This window comes from Corvus kubaryi, unplaced genomic scaffold, assembly GCF_017639235.1.
Source record: "Corvus kubaryi isolate FWS band 111438036 unplaced genomic scaffold, C.kubaryi_AGA036_p1.0 37385, whole genome shotgun sequence".
NCBI lineage: Eukaryota > Metazoa > Chordata > Aves > Passeriformes > Corvidae > Corvus > Corvus kubaryi.
This window is the reverse complement of record NW_024581127.1, coordinates 7,673,527-7,691,237: the sequence shown is the minus strand read 5'-3', so window position 1 is coordinate 7,691,237 and position 17,711 is coordinate 7,673,527. Positions and strand designations below refer to the sequence as shown.

Below are 17,711 nucleotides of genomic sequence, written 5' to 3'. Positions count from 1 at the left end.
CTGCCATCAGGACCACATATTTCCTGCCAGATGGTGAGGTGCTACAGAGCCTCCTGCTCAGAAAACCCTAGAGTGATTTCCAGAAGGTGCTGCCTCTGGCCATTCAAGGGATTTCTGTCTTAGTTTGACAAATTCTGTGTGCAGGATGCAACAGGCAGCCTTTACATGTCATCACAAAAACTGACTATGGCCTTAATACTCCTTGTTCCCTGAAAGTGCTGTTTGTCTGACAGCATGTCAGATACCTTAATACTGTGAAGCTTTCTCCGCACAAACATATGTAGTGAAAAAAGGAGAGAGCGAGCTCAAACCCCATGGCTTTTGATATAGTATTAGCATTATCCAAATTTATCCTCAGTTGAAGTGCCAAAGCAGGCTAAATAAAACATGACATTAAAAAAAAAGGTCCAGAGCTAACCCCAAAAAAGCACCGTTGCTAGCCAGCAAGCTTCTCTGGAAGAAAAAGAAAACAAAGAGATGGCACTAGTCCAAGTTTCCTTCCCTCCCAACACAACAGGACAGATTTTACATAGCAAGATGTAAAAGGGCTTTTTGTAAGGAGAAAAAACAGAATTTATTCCCTTAGTGAATTTGTTTCTGGCTCAGTCTGAGACAGTTCATTGCTTCATCACCAGCAGGAAGAAGTTTTAATGATTGTTTAAACCTGTTCAGATTTATCCTCTTGCTCCAGAAGCTGCTTATTTGCTGACCCATGTGGTTCCTCCCTTGTTGGTGGGAAAGGGGTGTAAAATGTTTGTGCGTCTTGCTAAGAAGGAAAAAAGTATTTTGGAGGACACCATTATTAAAATAAATTAGAAGTTGGAGCTGAGCGTTACGCTAAACAGAGAAACAGTTTGGGGGCGTTTGGGGAGAGGAGGAGTAGGAGTGCAGAAGTGTCCTGCTTTTGCCTTTTGCTTCTCAGTTAACTTTCATCTTACTAGCACCACTCTTACTGCTCAGCTGTGATGAGACAGATGGGTTTGCAGCTGCCATCTTTATTGTTTTCTAAGTTGCTTTCAAATATTTCTATTTATGTACCCACCATAGGTCTATTACACTATCTGTTCTGTTTCACGGGGATTTTGCTTTGTATGGCAAATGTTTTATTTAGATAAACAGTAACATTCCATGCCAAACTTGGTTTTAAATTAACTTGCTTTCTGCAGGTTTTTTTTTTCTTTATTCTGGCTCCAGCATGGTACTTGATCTGAGTACAAGTTAGCACTTTTAGAAGCTGAAACAAAAATGTTCAGGTTATTTCTTCTTCAGGGTTGCAAAAGTCAGAAGCAGTAAACCTGGAAATAGAGTGACTGGTAACCTTACTATTTGCTTAAAAGTTTCCTCTAAGGTAGTTATTCCTCACCAAACCATTTATGTTCCATTATTTTCTTAAATAAAACATTAAGCCTGGATAGGTAATTTTTGGAAAGGAAATGGAAGAAATGTAAGCATGTTCTTTATTTCTACTGAGTGAGCTTTCACTTGATTGTGTAAAAAGTGCATGGGTTTTTGCAAAGTCCTACCACTGACAATAAATCCAAAACCACAGTGTAGCTAGGAGACTGATTTTACCATCAGACTGGGGATGGATGTTAAACCATTCTGTGTTCATATAGATACATAGGGTGTTCATGATGCCATATTGGAATTCCTAGGATGTCAGTTGTAAACATGGCCTCCATCTTGTTGCCATAGTTGGTGGTTGGTTGTGTGGTTTTGAGCTGATAATAGTATTTAGTATTATATTATAGAAGTAAGAAAAGTATCGATCAGAATTGCTAGATAGATTATATTTCATTTGAGAAAAGGAAAAGAGTTCTCTATCTATTTGACTGATAGTTGTATTATCTAATAAAAAAATAGATAGGCAATTTATGTGCAATTTATTCCAAAGTAATTTTTCATACAAACAGTATGATCAGGTACCTCAAATCTCAAAGCCCTAAGCATTCATGCTTTAAAACAGGAGATGTTAGACTGCAGGGCAACTATGCGAACATGCTACTACAGTCAACTTGTATCTTAAAAAGCCCATCAGCTGAGATTTTTTTTAAAGTTATATTCTAATCATCATCTTCCAAACACATACTGAAACCATCTTCTGGCATGCAGTTCCAAAGGGTCCACATTGAAGAAAGCACCAAGAAGCTTTTGTTCAAGGCACAATGAAATGTACTGAACCCTTGGGATGTGCTTGTTCCTCCTCTTTCTTTTTTCAATTGACTTTTATATGAATATATTAATTTAATCTTATATGTAACTAAAATTATAGAATAATAATACAGTATTTTGATGCTCTTCCTTGTGTTAATAATGTGTTCTGTAATAATAGAGAAAATTCTTTTTGAGATGTACAAGCTATTTAGAACTCTTTTTTTATTTAAACTGTACAAAAGTAGTTTCATTTTGGGGTAAAATTAGCTTCTGCATATCTCTAGAGTTTGTAACATCTGTGTTGTTCTAAGGCTACTTTTCTCCAGAGTCTTCAAAATGTTGAAGATTGGCCTAGTTATAGCCTTGTTGGTTGTGCTCTAAATCAATGATAACTCAGTGGGGATCAATGAAGTTATATTAAAGAATATAAAAAGAATACTTAGATTATACCTGTTTTGTTGGGGTTTTTTTTTATATTGAACACAGACCGATAGCTTCTCATTCTCTTGTCTGAGTAAAGTCTACAGCAGCTTCTGAGTGAAACAAAAGCAGATTGTGCCAGCTCATGGTGAATATTGTCATAACAGAAGCTATGTTTTTCTGGCACAATATTTTTTGTGCTGCAAATATCGTGAGCAGAAACATTCATAAGAGCTTGCTTTGCAAAGACCTTAATTTAAGAAGGTACCTTGGATTAAGTGACAAGTCTCATCAGGGTTTTTTTGAAAAGTGTAGGAAGTTTTTATATCATCTGTTTCCCTTTGTGGAGGAACTGAAACTTAAAAATGGAAAAGTATTGCCAATGAACAGAGAGAGGTAAAGTTTTGTCACAAGCTGCTCCTGCAACTTTTCACTGTGATTCTCTTGATTTCAGTAGGGTGACACACTTAACAAGAGACTATTAGACAGTTACAGATTTGGAGTCAAAGGCTCTGAAGCTTCACAGTGTTTTGTAACTGTTTATCTGTTTTGGGTAGTTTGAGGTTTTTTCTACCTTCATAGAATTACAGAGTCACAGAAACATTGAAGTTGGAAAAGACCTGTAAGAGTCCACCCCTCAACCCAGCACTGCCAAGTCCAGCACTAAACCATGTCCCAAGCAACACATCTACATGTCTTTTAAATAACCTCCAGGATTGGTGACACAGCCATTTCCCTGGGCAACCTGTTCCTATGCTTGACAACCCTTTCAGGGAAGAAATTTTTCCCAATGTGCATACAACAACTTGCTTACAACTAATGTTGCTTTACGCATAATTTTCAGAACTCCATGAAGGTGATGTTCAAATGCCTGTGGAAGAACTGTGGGAAGGTACTGAGCACAGCTGCAGGGATTCAGAAACACATACGGACCATTCACCTTGGGTAAGAGGGAAGTCTGTTTGGAAGTCTAAAGGACTTGGTATAGAAGAGGAGCAATTGCCCTTGGCTGGAGAGATGAGCTGGATTGTCCTTGGCTTCTCTGTCTCATATCCCTAGGTTTCTGAGGAAATTGCGGAATAGTGTGACCAGGTGAATGAGCACTTATTCCAACAGCGAGGCGCTTTCCTGAAATTGTGTCAACTTTGTTAGAAGGCCAAATACAGCTTGAGGTCACACTGCACTTCCCTGTCAGCTGCACAGCTCAGTGCCATTACATCATATGTGCTGTCTGCACATCACATCTGGGATGGCACTCTGTGGTAGACAGGTTCAGGGTCTTGCATGAATACTTTTCAACTTCGTTTCACATCAGGTCAGGTGCTTGTGCCAGTTCTGAGTTGAACTAATGCCAAAAAAAAAAAGCCAAAAAACCCACCAAAACCACAAACCATGAAAGAAACCTAAAAAAAAAGGAAACTGAGCTGCATGTTGTCAGGGGTTGACCCCAGTCGGCAGCTAAGGTACCACAAAGCTGCTCACTCACTATCCCCTTTCTTCCCTGGGAGGGGAGAAGAATCAAAGGAATAAAGAGTAAACCTCATGGGTTGGGACAAGAACAGTTTAATGGCTTAAACAGAATAAAACTAATAACACTAATGATAATAATAACAGTAATACTAATGACTCTAAGACTTGTAATGAAAGGGGAGAGAGAGACTGAAGAGATAATAAAATAAAATAAAACTGAAGAGAAACAAGTGATGTACGTTAGAGTTTCTCACCACCTGCTGACCAAAGCCCAGCCTGTCCCCAAGTAGTGATCAGCACCTCCCAGCTAACTCCCTCCAGTGCATTTACTGAACATGACTTTCTATGGTATGGAATATCCCTTTGTTCTGGCCATGCTCCCTCCCAGCTACTTGTGCCTCTGCTCACTGGCAGAGCATGGGAAGCTGAAAAGTTCTTGATCTAGAGTTAGCAGTGCTCAGCATCAGCTAAACCATCAGTGTGTTATCAACACTCTTCTCATCCTAAGTCCAAAAGACATATCTCTGTGCTAGCTACTTGGAAGAAAATTAACTCCAGCCCAGATGAAACCAGGACACATAGGTATGTTACTTGGACTAGAAGCAAAAGCAAATGAACCTTTTAGGACACAAGTTTGTTTCAGAGCTCTAGTTTGCAGCTGAACTCTCCTGTGCAGTTCACTGAGGGATGTACCTGTCTCGTATATAATTACAGTGGGGACTCACGGTCTTCACCTGTTAGGTGAAAATACATCTGTTGTGTAGGTCTGTGTTACCCACGGCTTAAAAATTAAAGCCACCATAAGAAAGATCTGGAGCTCAGGATGATCTTGAAAAGGTCATAGCAATTACTGTTGGGCTTAAAAGTAAGGCTGTGGGAAACAGAGAAAATCTCTCTCAAAATACAGTTAGGAATGTTGCTTTGTGCTTTATACTGTGGGGACATCCTCTGTGGTGTGGGAGAGGGAGAAATAAATAGCAAAACCTTTCTGGAATTTGCTGGAGTTAACAACTTTGTTGGAGAGTGTAGTTTTTGGTGAGTGAATGGCTGCATTTTGATGGATGGTACTTCTGGTAGAGCCCTTCAAACCTGCTGGACCTATGTTTTCTCAGTACGTTTTGGTTTGGACTTCAAGATAACGCATAGTCAGCTGGGAACTACTGCTTTGACTGGGCTGCTTCGCTGTTAGCACTTGGGCTCAAATGCACATCAGATGAAACTTTTAAGGCAATTAAACCTTCTACATGCCCTCCTTCAAAAAGTCTGCTTCTGGAGAGCAGGACCAGAAAGTCCTGGCAGTGGCAAGCCAGCCCGTATGACTCCTTTCTCTGTGTCTGAGTGAGTTGCATGGTGAGACTGTTTTCTAGCAAATTCTTCCATTATGCTACAGAAAATTACGGTGAATAGCAGCCATAGCTGTATTTGGTATAATTAAGTAACTTCCAATAAGATTGCATATTGTTTTCTGTAACATGAGCGAAGTGTATCTTGCCTGTGTCTATTAGCTTTGCTGTGACTTTTGAAGACAGAGTGCATTGAGATTCTTGTTAACTTTACAGCAGTTACACATGAGAAGCTGACACTTGACCTGAAGGAGTTAAACATCTACTCCAAGGTCAAAGAATTAGTCAAGAATGACACAGAGAGGAAAAAAAAGTAATTCCTACTTCTTTTCCCTTCAGACTAGATGATTTTCCTCTCCCCCTTCCCTGCAGCCAGAATGCAGATAAAGTAGGAAGGGTTGAAGCTGCAAATTGATAATATTAATATATTTGCTTGTGCATCTAGAACATAAAATTCACCCTGTGGTTCTTGCTTTCATTTAATCAATTCTTACTTCTGTGTCTCGATACAGACGTGTAGGAGAGTCTGACTACAGTGATGGAGAGGAGGATTTTTACTATACAGAAATCAGGCTCAACACGGACTCAGTAGCTGATGGCTTAAGCAGTCTTTCCCCAGTCTCTCCATCTTTAGCGTCTCCTCCTTCCTTTCCCACCCAAGACACAATCCGTCCTGAAACTTCCTGTGCCAAAACCGAGACTAAATTGATGACACCTCTGAGCCGCTCAGCTCCTACCAACCTCTACCTCGTACACACAGACCATGCTTACCAGGTAACACCAGTGGGATGAGCTCCAGTGATAACACTAATGCTGCTGTTGTGTAATGAAATGTCACATCACAGTGTTTGGGTTTTAATGGGCTGAAAGGTTTTCAGGGCAGTCAAAGGCATTTTTTTTATTTAAATTGAGATGTATTCTTCTGAGCTCATTGTTTGTTTGTTTATGTGCCCACCACAGCCGGTGGATTTTGGGGTGCTCTTTATGCAGGCACACAATAGGTGCATGCTTCAGGTTGAGAAGAGTTGATCTGTGTATCCCACTGCCTACATCAATTGTCACTGACCATAAGGAGAACCCAAGGTGACATGCTCAGATGGGGTCTCCTGCATTGTAAAAATTCCCATCCCGTCAGCCGAATCCCTTCCAGAGTCTTCATTTCAGCTCTGCTTTTATTGAACAAGTACAAGCTCTGCTTGAACTGTAAACAAGTACCCAAAGGATGCCAGGAACAATTCATTTCCTCTTTTTGTACAGTGTGAGCTGTCAATTTGCAGATGTGAAGTAGAGCAGGTAGAATGAAAAAGCAATTATGGTATCTTCCTATTTTTGGAGGTAATTCTTTTCAAATGGCAAAAACTGCTGTCCCAAAACGTTCCAGCTAAGTTTCAACAGAAGGCATTAATTACAAAACTGCACTAAAACTTGACATGTTTTGGTCTGGATACTGCAAGAGAAAAGAGGATAGAGGCTTTGAAGTAGTGTGGTCCATGACCTGCATATGCACTGGAGAACTGAACTCTGTTAAATTTATCAGATGCAATAACTATCATATTAGCATTGTGCAGATATAACTTCTGTGGTTTGTTTGGAGCACACCTACTAAAAGGCCAGAGGGGACTATAGAGAATTCACAGGCTTATTTTAGACTTCTGTGGTTTGTTTGGAGCACACCTACTAAAAGGCCAGAGGGGACTATAGAGAATTCACAGGCTTATTTTAGACTTTTGTGCATGTTGAAAAGCTTGAGTGGAAGCTTGATATCGCAGGTGGAAGCTGCATCAGGTAGCATGCCAACTTGGGGACTGATGAAGCCAGCTAGTAGAAAGACTTGCTTCTCAGTGTAGCTTAAGCCCTGCCTCAGAGAGTGAGGCAACAAGTCTGCTGAGAAGTTTTGCTTCATTTGGGATTTGCAGTCCTGACAGTCTGCCCTGCTGTTTGGAGACCCCGTCAACCCTTTTTTACAAGGACCCTCTGAGTAAAGCACTTGCCTAAGGAAATCCTAATTCAAGTGTTCAAGGCCCTTGAATTGGATTTAAATTGATGTATTCCATGACGCAAGACTACAAGTGCCTGGGCCCTGTCAGCTTTTCAGGTTGCTCTGGTTTCAATGCTTAATTTCATCAGTGAGGAGTGACACAGTCCACACTGTTCACAGCTTGCTAATTGGAAGCAGGAGCAGGGTCCCTGCTCAAGCATTCAGGCTGTCCTGGCAAAGGAAGCAGCTTCTGTAGAGAAGGTCAGTGGCATCTTCTGCCAGGATCTCTCCAGCCGTGCAAGAAGAGTCAGGAGGCAGGGTGGAGGTTCAGATCTCACCAGCCAGAGGAGAAAGTGGAGATTACTTCGTTGGGAGCAGCTCAAGGAACTTGGATAAGGTTCCTGTTAAAAAAAAAGAGGGGGAAAAAAAATACGGAGCCCGAAGCTTGGTCACAAGAATCCTAAAGAGATCTGTTAATTGCCATTTCCTGTATGATTGGAAAATGTCAAATAGACTACTTGTAGAAAGGTATGAGGAAAGTGAGATAAGTGCTGATGCTCCTCCCTGACCCAGTCCTATGGGTGAGGAAAGATTTAGAAGAATAATTGAAGAAATTCTGGAAAGTACAGCAGTTGAGGTGAACTGCAGTGGGAGAGCCCCAGAGAAGGATGATGCTAGAACAGCCTGGGAAGCAAAGAACAAGTCCGTCTGGATTCAAGGAGAGCATTTGATCTTAAAACGTATAGGCAGTATTTGTTAAGCTAGAGGTTAAATTTAGTGTAAGAGAAGGAGCTGGAAAGTCATGGAGAACAGCAGTGAGTTGTTTTGAAAGGGCTTTTGAATATCATTAATGGAGTTAAATGAAAAGCTGTTCCTGACCCCGATCTCATTTTCATTAAATCATTTCAGTAATACACAAATACTATAATAAACTTCACTGATAACAAACTTGGGAGACATCAGCAGTAAAGGAATTATATATCAGGCTTACGTGACTGGGTGGTCTTAAGAATAATAGGTTTTGGATGCAGTTTAATGTCAGAACATGCAAAGTCCTGCATCTGAGGAACTAATGAGATTTTTCTGTTATAAACTAGGGTTGTTAGAAAATTATGTGAGAAGGAAACCTGTGTTCATTAATCAAGCACAGAATGACCACAAGCCAACAACAATAGAGCTGTGAAGGGTGAAAAAAAAGTAGTTATCAGTCCTCTTGGGTAAGAAATATCTAGGAGAGACAGAGGTTTTAATGCCATTATACAAGACCCCCCACATGACTTCATCTGAAATCCTGGGTAGAGTTCTGGTCAGCCAAATTCGATGTGATGGGCTCCAGCCACAAAAAGTAGAAATAACGTCATCAGTGTAAGAAAGAGGGCAGGGAGAACATAGGCAGCCCCTCCAGCCCTGGGACTGATACCTCAGGCAAAGCAAGGGATGAGGAGAGGATGGAATTGCTGCCTGGGAAGAAAGTGAGAGGACAAGCATGAGAGGGGAAGAGGATGAGCACAGGCTATTTCAGATATAAGGGTAATGTTGGCACAAATAAATAAGTAAATACAAATTATTCTTTAATATATTTTGATTGGCAATTAGATGGAAGTCTCCAAGCAAATGGAGGTTGGGGTATAGAAGTTCTTCAGTTGGTTGTAACGTTATGATTGTTTATCTTATGGAAGAGATTGACTAAAATGTTAGCCTGAAAAAGCTGACTGTGCTTGATGAGCAAAGGTGCACATCTGGGAAACAAGTGAACAAGGTGGTTGACTATCTAAGTCTGATCATGTCTGAAGTAGGCACTGAGAAAAAGGAATTGAGCACTGTGGTATTTTAAGTGACTGCAAATTGCATCGGTTTTAAACTTACAAAACTGTTGCCTGTACCTGTTAAATTTAACTACATAGGAACTACAGGTGGGGTCTTTCAGGAAGTAAGATTTCCCTTCCAGGTCTTATCTTATTTAAATATTGAGGAAGTTGCTGTGCTGACCCTGGGTTTGAGTTGCCATCCATGTGGGATGCTGAGCAGAGGCAGGGCTGCCTCACTGCTCATCCAGCTCTCTCCAGTTCTTTCTGTCTGGAGTGCTGTCTGTGGTCATTCACTCCTTCCCATTTGAACAGGCTTGTGATGAAGAACTGCTGGTACCATCTGAAGTTGCCAGATTGTTCTTGATGCCTTTCAGAGAGGTTTTTATATTTTATGTAGCTCAGTGGATGTTTGCTCTGCATGTCTGTGTGGATTCTCTTGGAGCTGTCAGCAGCTTGGCAGCCCACAGAGCATCACTGCCATACACAGAGGCATCTGGTGGTCTCGCCTTCCTTTTCCTGGAAAGGCTCTAGGGGATTGCTTCAGCCCTTGTTTACATGGAAGATTATCTTTAATGGGGACTATCAGGTTGTAGTTTGTCATCACTCCTCTCTGCCTGGTGGCTCAAGGAAGCACTCTTTTCCTGAAGCAGTGAGACAATTTCAGCAGCCCCAAACACAAACACCGCTTAAGTGAGAGTATTGTGTTATTGTCACATACAGTGAACTGAAAGGCGGAAGTGAAAACTCATTTTAGCAAATTCTCTGTAAGTTTAAACCAAGGAGGGTTTTTTTGTGGTGACAGCTTGAAATTCAAGGGTTGAAGTGAGCCTTTGTTCATGGTGGCTGCTCACGCTCCTGCTAGGCAGGGTAGCTGCACAACTGAATTCTGAATGATTCTGAAAATTAAATGGGATTCAAAAAGAGGGAGAGAAGAATTCGTGGAAACTCATAACACAGTGAGAAAACTAAAGGAAAGGCACAAGATGAAAGGTGCTCAACAGTCTAAGCTCAGGTTATCGCATTTGTGCCCCAGGGCAGCACTGAGTATAACAGCTGGGATGGGAAGAACATAGGACTCCAAGGAGCCCAGGAGTCCTTCAAATACTTGCTTTAGTTTAGTATTTCAAGAACTGTTTTTTGAATCCAAAGGATGATTTACAGCTCCTTGTGTTTAATAGGAAAAACTGTTTTAATTGGGATGACTCTTAACATTTATCTGAAAAATGAGAAATGGCCAACCCTTGCTGTTGATTGCTTCCATCCAAGAAGCCTTGCTATCCACACTAAAATTGTGTAAAACAGCTGCCTTGAGTTTAAGCATGGCCTTGTTTATCACTGTGGAACAGGTGGTCATCTGTGAAGTAGTTTTTGCTTCTTGATGGCATTATCTTAAAAGCTATTTGTATGTGATGTTTGATTTTGTCTGTTTTTTTAACAGCTCTCCCTCTTAAGGAATTATCTATGGGTTCTTTTGAGAGCAATCATCTTTCTCTAAACAAGGTTCAGGAACAGTGGTATATATATAACTCTGTCCCTTCCTTCCTAAGCTTATCCATGATTATCCCTCTCACAAGGGTAAAATGCTTTTCACCATGGAGTTTTTTTATACCTTGGAAAATCTCTCACAGATTTACCATTTCAAGGAATGAAAGATCCTTTGAAATGCTTTGGAAGAGGAATGGTTCTTCTTGCTGGAGTAATACTTTCTTTTCACACAGGCCACTCCTCCGGTGAACATTCCAGGGTCAGCAAAATTCACTCCCAATGGCAGTAGCTTTAGCATCTCCTGGCAGTCGCCTCCAGTTACCTTCACCGGCATTCCAGTAAGTGCACATCAAAAAAGGAAAGAAGAGGAGAAAAAAGGTTTTTTAGATCATCTTACTTTGTTTCACAGTGTGTAATTTTAGAAGTAAATGTTACATAACAAATACCAAAAAGAAACAAATTAAACATGCGCCTCAGTTTGCCAGCATGGCTGTTTTTAACACCTTTGTTACTCTCTTCATCAGTACAGTTAGGTTACTTTTGCATCGGTGTCTACAAGCAGACAATTGAATCTATAATATATATTTTTTAAACTATATGATTACAAAAGAACATTCTGGTGGGTGCAGAGCCTGGCACTATGTGCTTCTTTTTATTATTTCTTAAAAAACTAGATGGAAAATCAGCCTGGTAATGGTTATGCTAACAGGCCAGTTGGATTCAGGCAGTGGGGCTGTTACCTGAATGAACTCTGAAGATGAAGCAACTGAAAGAAACAATAAGATGCATTCAAAGTCCTATTTTAGAAGGCTACAAGTATGTAGCCACTACTGATAGCAGAAAAATGTTGTTTTGTACAGAAAATATGTTCAGTAGCTATTGCATTTTGTTATTAATACTATTGCAGTTTGACAGCTTTTTAATGAGGATGTATTATATGGAAATTCAACACTGACACTTTCTTCAGAAAAGCTGGTGTACAAGGCGTAGTTCTGTGAACAGGACTGCAGAAACGTGATGTTTGCTTAAACAGAATCGCTGTGGTTCTAAACGTACCACAGTGTGGGCGTGTGTACTGCGGGGGGAGTGAAAAACCTTTATGACGAGTTGCAAGGGATTCAGCTTGTTGTGTCTGGTGTGAGGACTGCTGAAAATAAATGTAAATCACTGTTTACAAGTAGTGGAAAATCTCTATGATGAACATAAATAAATATTAATGTAAAGTATCCTCATTTTATTGGAAAGCACTGTTTTCATGCTAAATTGATATTCTCTAATCATAAACCTTCTTGATATCTCATTTAATATTGCACTTTATGATTTATGAATTTTGAAAGTGTGTTATATAAGGCACATTGCTCATCCAAAAAACCGTATAGCTTTTTTTCTCCTGACTGTGAATATTAGACAAGGTGATAAGAGATACTATTTCCCTCCCTTCTTTTCACCAAATGAATCTCCAAAGCTTCTTACTGTCAACCTTTGGCAAATATTGGAGATTTTCTGCAGAGGCTGTGGCATCCTGCAGAGCTGATAAAAATGAAAGTGGCTGAATCAATTACACTGCACTCTGCCAATGAATATTTATTAAATTCCATCAAGGAACAACTAACAGTGAAAGACATCATGCTGGCAGCAATTTCAGCGAGAGTACCTTGAACAGAGTGTGCTATCCGCAAAGTTCCCTGAGAATTTGATTTCCCAACAATGGGGTTGATACGGAGTAATTATGAAACTGGCTCCTTTTGTGGAGTAGCAGAAACTGGTGCCAGGAGTGTTGGGAATCTAAAAATGCAATTAGTCATATTGTAAATCAGACACTTAAGAGGACAGGATTAGACACGTATGCGTCGAGTTTACTTGTTCAGGCAACAATGCTGATCTGTGGCTGTAGAGTGGAGTTCTCAATAGAATTTAAGAAATGCCAAATCACTTTCTGAGAATTCTATGGAGATGGCAATGATTTAAGTACAATTTGAAAGTAATCTCAATACAAAAACCTGGGGAAGCAGTGATGCAGAATTACAAGCTGCTCAGGGAATCATGTGAACTGCCATTATAGCTCTAACAACATTTATAAGGCTGTTTAACCAAGAAAAAAATAATAAGAAAAATATCTTCCAGGTTTGCACACTTTGACTTCTGTGTCATCAGTGTGATCATTTATGAATTACAAAGGCTTGCCTGCAGTGAAAAATTACATTCAGTGAGGTTGCAAATGCAAATTTATGTTGAATACCTGTATATTAAATTAAAGTTTTATTTCTGTTTCGAAGTAAATTAGATACTGCTTTACCAAAACGGGGGTGTGGCAATTCCCACCCTTACACTGAGTGTAGGTACTTCATCTAAATTCAGACTTTCTCCTTCCCTGATGGGGTTTATTTAAGCCCAGACTATGTGACAGAGCCAGCATAACATAAAACTCATGCAGTTGTGACATACGCGGTCCCTGAGATGAGACCCAAGTCTGTAGCACTCAAGGGAACTCCAGAGAGTAAGTCCAAACCATTACTTTCTGACTTTTAATATTTATTTTACTTAATAATATTTATGCAAGCCATTTTCTAAAACAGCTTTGGAATGTTTTTCTGGCCTGGACAAACCACTGAGCAGGAAAAGATTACATATAGATCTGAAAAAGTGCATAGGTCTACACATTTTTTCATGTTACTAGTGGTGTTGGAATGGGGCTGTTGAATCCTGGTTTTGAACAGGATTCTTTCTAGACCTGAGTCTCCTGAACAGGATTCTTTCTAGACCTGAGTAGTTAAGACCATGGAGAAACAAAATTTCAAAATAGTCTCCTTTTGCATTTATTTTTTGACACATACTGTAGTGTTGCCTTCTTTCATTCTTGTGGACACTGAATTTTAGTGACACTGAGCACTTCCTGCTTTCTGTCCTGGGAACTGGGGTGTTCAAACACCATGAATTGCATTAAGTCCTTGTTTTTGGAAAGTTTTTAGCAGAGCAGCACCGAAAGGCCATTGTGAATATGGGTGTGCTTATCAGCAAGTAACCGAGCACCTCAAAACAAGCCATACATACTGCTGGATCAGTTTGGCTCAGTATGTGGCTGCTCTAGGCTCAGGAGTATTCACAACATCTAAATATAGCCATTTATTTGAAAGTATTGTAGTCATAAGGGAGAAGAAGTGGCCAAGGTCACTCGTTTGTTCAATCTGGAGAAGAGGAGACTGAGGGGAGACCTCGTTGCAGTCTGCAACTTCCTTGTGAGAGGAAGTGGAGGGGCAGGCACTGAACTCTTTGTGGTGACCAGTGACAGGACCTGAAGTAATGGCCCGAAGTTGTGTCAGGGAAGGTTTAGTTTGGGTATTAGAAAAAGATTGTTCCCCCAGAGGGTGTTTGGGCACTGGAACAGGCTCCTGAGGGAAGTGGTCACAGCACCAAATCTGACAGAGTTCAAGAAGTGTTTGGACAATGTTCTCAGGCATGTGGTATTAACTCTTGGGGATGGTCTATGCAGGGCCAGGAGTTGGACTTGTTGATCCTTGTGAGTCCCTTCCAACTCAGGTTATTCTGTGGTTCTGTAATTAGGGGAACCTCCAAAGCCCTTTGTGTTCTGAATCATGCATAGGTTAGATTCCAAGGCAGATGGGAAATACAGTTTTTCATACCATTTTTCTAAGATAACTTTGCAGGTGAAAGGTTGAGTGTTGGAACAGTTATGAGCCATTGTGAGGTGTTCTCTGCATGAAGCAGAAAGGACAGGCTGATGTTTGTTCTACCAATTGAGACTGAGCTAGGAGAATAAATCGGCCACAGCCTAGGGATGCATGGGAGAGTGAGTTAAGTGATGCAAATGGGATGAGCCATTGTGAACTCCGTATGTCTTGGCAGTGGAGGACTTAACAATGACCATGTACTTCCACTTTTATGTAATGTAGGGTAAAAGTCTTCCTCAATGTCAGTGTGATCTCCACTGTGTGATACTGACTTTCATCTGCCTGCTCAGAAGACCCAAAAAAGTTGAACAGGCAAGATCTTTGATAATCTGATGTTTACAGATCACAAATCTTCTCTGTAGCCACAGTTTCCCCCCCAGGAGTTGTAACTGGAAACTCCAGGTCCTTGCTTCAAACAAACAGTGTCGTTTTACTCTGCATTAGACAGCACTTCAGACAAGAAAAGCCTCCAAGGGCAAGGACTGCCTTCTCAGGGCTTGCTCTTAATCTGCTCTTAGTGTTCCCTACAGAGAACAGCTGACTGGTATTGTTTAGGCCTGCTGCAAAGCTTATCAAAATGCACTAAAGCTCATCTTCAGTGCTGTTTTGCTGCCTTGGTGTGCCAGTCCATGGAACCATTGTGCAGAGACCCTCCCAGGAGAATGCGAGGGAGGAGTCGCACACACTGCAATTACTGCTCGAGCCTGATCTCTGTTCGGAAGGAAGCAGAGTAATTGCTTATAACATAGTAGGTCTTGCAAGTTCTCTTCTGTTCAATGACAACCAGCTACTATGTTGGGTGTCAGTTACTAGTAGTAGACAGATAATAATTTCTGTTATAAAGTGTTTCTGAACCCTAGCACAATGACTGGAGATATCTGGTTACTGGTAATGACTGGAAAACTGCACAGTGTCTGGTAAATGCCAAATACTACAAAAGGGCTATTGCTTTGCATTTTATCTTAAGTGTTTCAATCATTCTTAGGTAAAACAAGGAAAGTGGTTGATAAAAATTTGGAAAAAAAAGTAGCAGAGAACAAGCTGCCCTCAGTATTCTGGAGGGATAGAACAAAAGGAGCTAGTGTGGTCTCTGGATGTACAAAACATGGTAAGCTGGCAGAGAAGGAGGAAATTGCTTTCAGGTTTTGCAGGTATAATTTCATATATCAGTAATGGTCTAAGTTTGTTCAGAGTGTGAGCCACGTATGCAGTTAAATCAGAAATTTCTCTTGCTAACAGTCAGGAATAAAAGTTGAAAGAGTGTCTGCACTCAATTACGAGCATTAGTTTTTTGCTACTATGGAGTAGCTTTAAAATTGACTTTGTATCAAAAATCAAAGCACGTACAGTAATTCTCTTCAAGTGAGGTCAGTCAGTTCCCTCTCTTCCAAATATTGTAGGACTTCAAAAGGGCAGGAGGGAAAAGTCATTGCAGTGCAGAGAGCTATGACCATATCTGCAGTTCCTGGCGGCAGGAGGCTTACTGTACACTAGATGCCCAAATGAAGCTTGCTGCATTCAATATACAACAAAAAAATTAGCGTTCAGAATTTTTTTCTGGTGTTTTAGATGTACAGTGGTTGTGGCCTTCACACAGGAGCAAAATAAAACCATATTAAAATAATTTAGGTATTATTTAAGGCCGAGCTTTATGTCCTGTGATTGCTTGAATGATGTTGCCAAGCCCCTTGCTCATGTAGGGGACTTCTTTGGGAAGTCTCAGAAGACCAAACTACACCCTTTCTTTGGAAACATTCACAAAGAGGACACCTGCTGAGAAGGTTTACTGCGCAGAGTAAGGAGATACATCTTGTTAGAAACTTTGATCAGAAGGGCAACATTGCACTCCCTGCCTGTTAAACCTCGAGGGGCCACATTGTAAGTGCTCTTCAACAAACCCTCTTCTCCAAAGGTGTCTCTGCACAAAGAGTACCAAGTCACAGACAGGAGTAACAAGTGAAATCCCTTTATTTCATAGGAGATTATTGGTATTGATCTCAGCACAGGACAGAGTTTATTTTTCCAGTCATTTTCTTTGCTTAAATTGGAGAAGGTTTTTCTAAGAACTATTCAGAGTTTTTAAATAAGAATTAATATGTTTCTTGTCTTTTCCAAAACCTGCAGTGATGCTGATCTGTATTTTGGTTTGCTGTAGGAGGATGACTGGAAATACAGGGAAACAAACATAACCTAATGCAATGTTTCTAATGCTAAATAAACTTATAGTTTAATTATGTTTGTATATTATATAGTCACTTTTCCTGGGTGTCCTTGCCACCATGCATCATAATTTGCATTTTCTGGGAAAAAGAATTTATACTGCATTCATATGTATATGTTCTTCATAAGCAGCTTTTTTGTCTGTATTGACAGGTCTCACCAACCCATAATCGTCCTGCAGGGAGTGGAGAGCAGAAACAGTCCCACACAGTTCTTTCATCACCGCCTAGAGTAGCATTTGGCTTGAGGTATGGGACCATTAGCTGCTGCTGACACACCACAGCCTCCCAACCTGGAGGGCATTCAGTAAATAAGATCACAGTGGCCAGAGAAACAGAAAAAGCCCACCATCAGCCCTCATTGCAGTTCTCAGGCAGGTTCTTGCTGGAACTCTTCAAAGTAAGCGTTCAGAACCTATTTTTGCTACCATCAAAGGTAAAGTTCAGCTGCACTGTCTGGCTTTGCACTTTTCCCTGAACGGCTGGACTGTCTTATATGTTTATCACCCTTCAGTCAGAAAGGTATTTGGCTTCAAAGGAATTATAAAGAACCCTGTCCTACAATAAATTAGATCAAGGCAAAGCTTTTTATGCCTTGTCTTCCTAGACATAAGATGCATTAATTCCATTAAATCTAACTGATATTTGATCAGAATCTACTTTTAAAGTGTTCAAAAAGTTATGTAAAAAATGAAACTGTAATGCTGAATTTCTTCCAGTAAAGAAACTCCTTATTTCTCATAGTTCTAAAGGTGACTGTAGCCTAAAATGAGACAAGAAGATTTCATGCTTTTCATTTTCTTCATGACTCTCAGATCATTGCATATGCTACAAACCAAACTTGGGATCTTCCCAGTTCATGGATTGTGCCCATTAATTAATGTTCAGTAATCAGAAAATGTGTGGGTATGCAAGAGAGGAATCATCAGGCAATTCCCATGTGTGCCATGCAACATGTAAAACAGGGATTAAACTGTTCTGTTGGTACAGTTACTTTATTTAAAGATGCCGGGACAGGTGGCATTGCTGTAGTGAACGTTGGACTGCTTGGTGAAGCATTGCTCCTCAGGTTTGCTGGCTTGCGGTGTGTTGAATAAAAAAAATTCCATTTTAACTGTTACTTGGATCATTTTCTGAACTTGTGA

At 40.4% G+C, this 17,711-nt stretch overlaps 1 protein-coding gene across 6 annotated transcripts in view; it reads left to right on the top strand.

The window, feature by feature from the left end:
• Window positions 1–17,711, top strand: part of ZNF704 (zinc finger protein 704) — a 104,930-nt gene that overhangs the window by 70,023 nt on the left and 17,196 nt on the right. For 5 of the 6 annotated variants that reach the window (XR_006017460.1, XR_006017459.1, XR_006017458.1 and 2 more), the window contains exons 5-8: window positions 3,419–3,519; window positions 5,900–6,161; window positions 10,892–10,996; window positions 16,721–16,815. Coding sequence is in view for 2 of the 6 variants with exons in the window: in XM_042036455.1 (XP_041892389.1) it covers window positions 3,419–3,519; window positions 5,900–6,161; window positions 10,892–10,996; window positions 16,721–16,815 (563 nt within the window). In the remaining 4 variants the exon portion in view is untranslated. The remainder of the gene's footprint in view (window positions 1–3,418; window positions 3,520–5,899; window positions 6,162–10,891; window positions 10,997–16,720; window positions 16,816–17,711) is intronic. The other variant, XM_042036456.1, reaches the window with a different exon arrangement.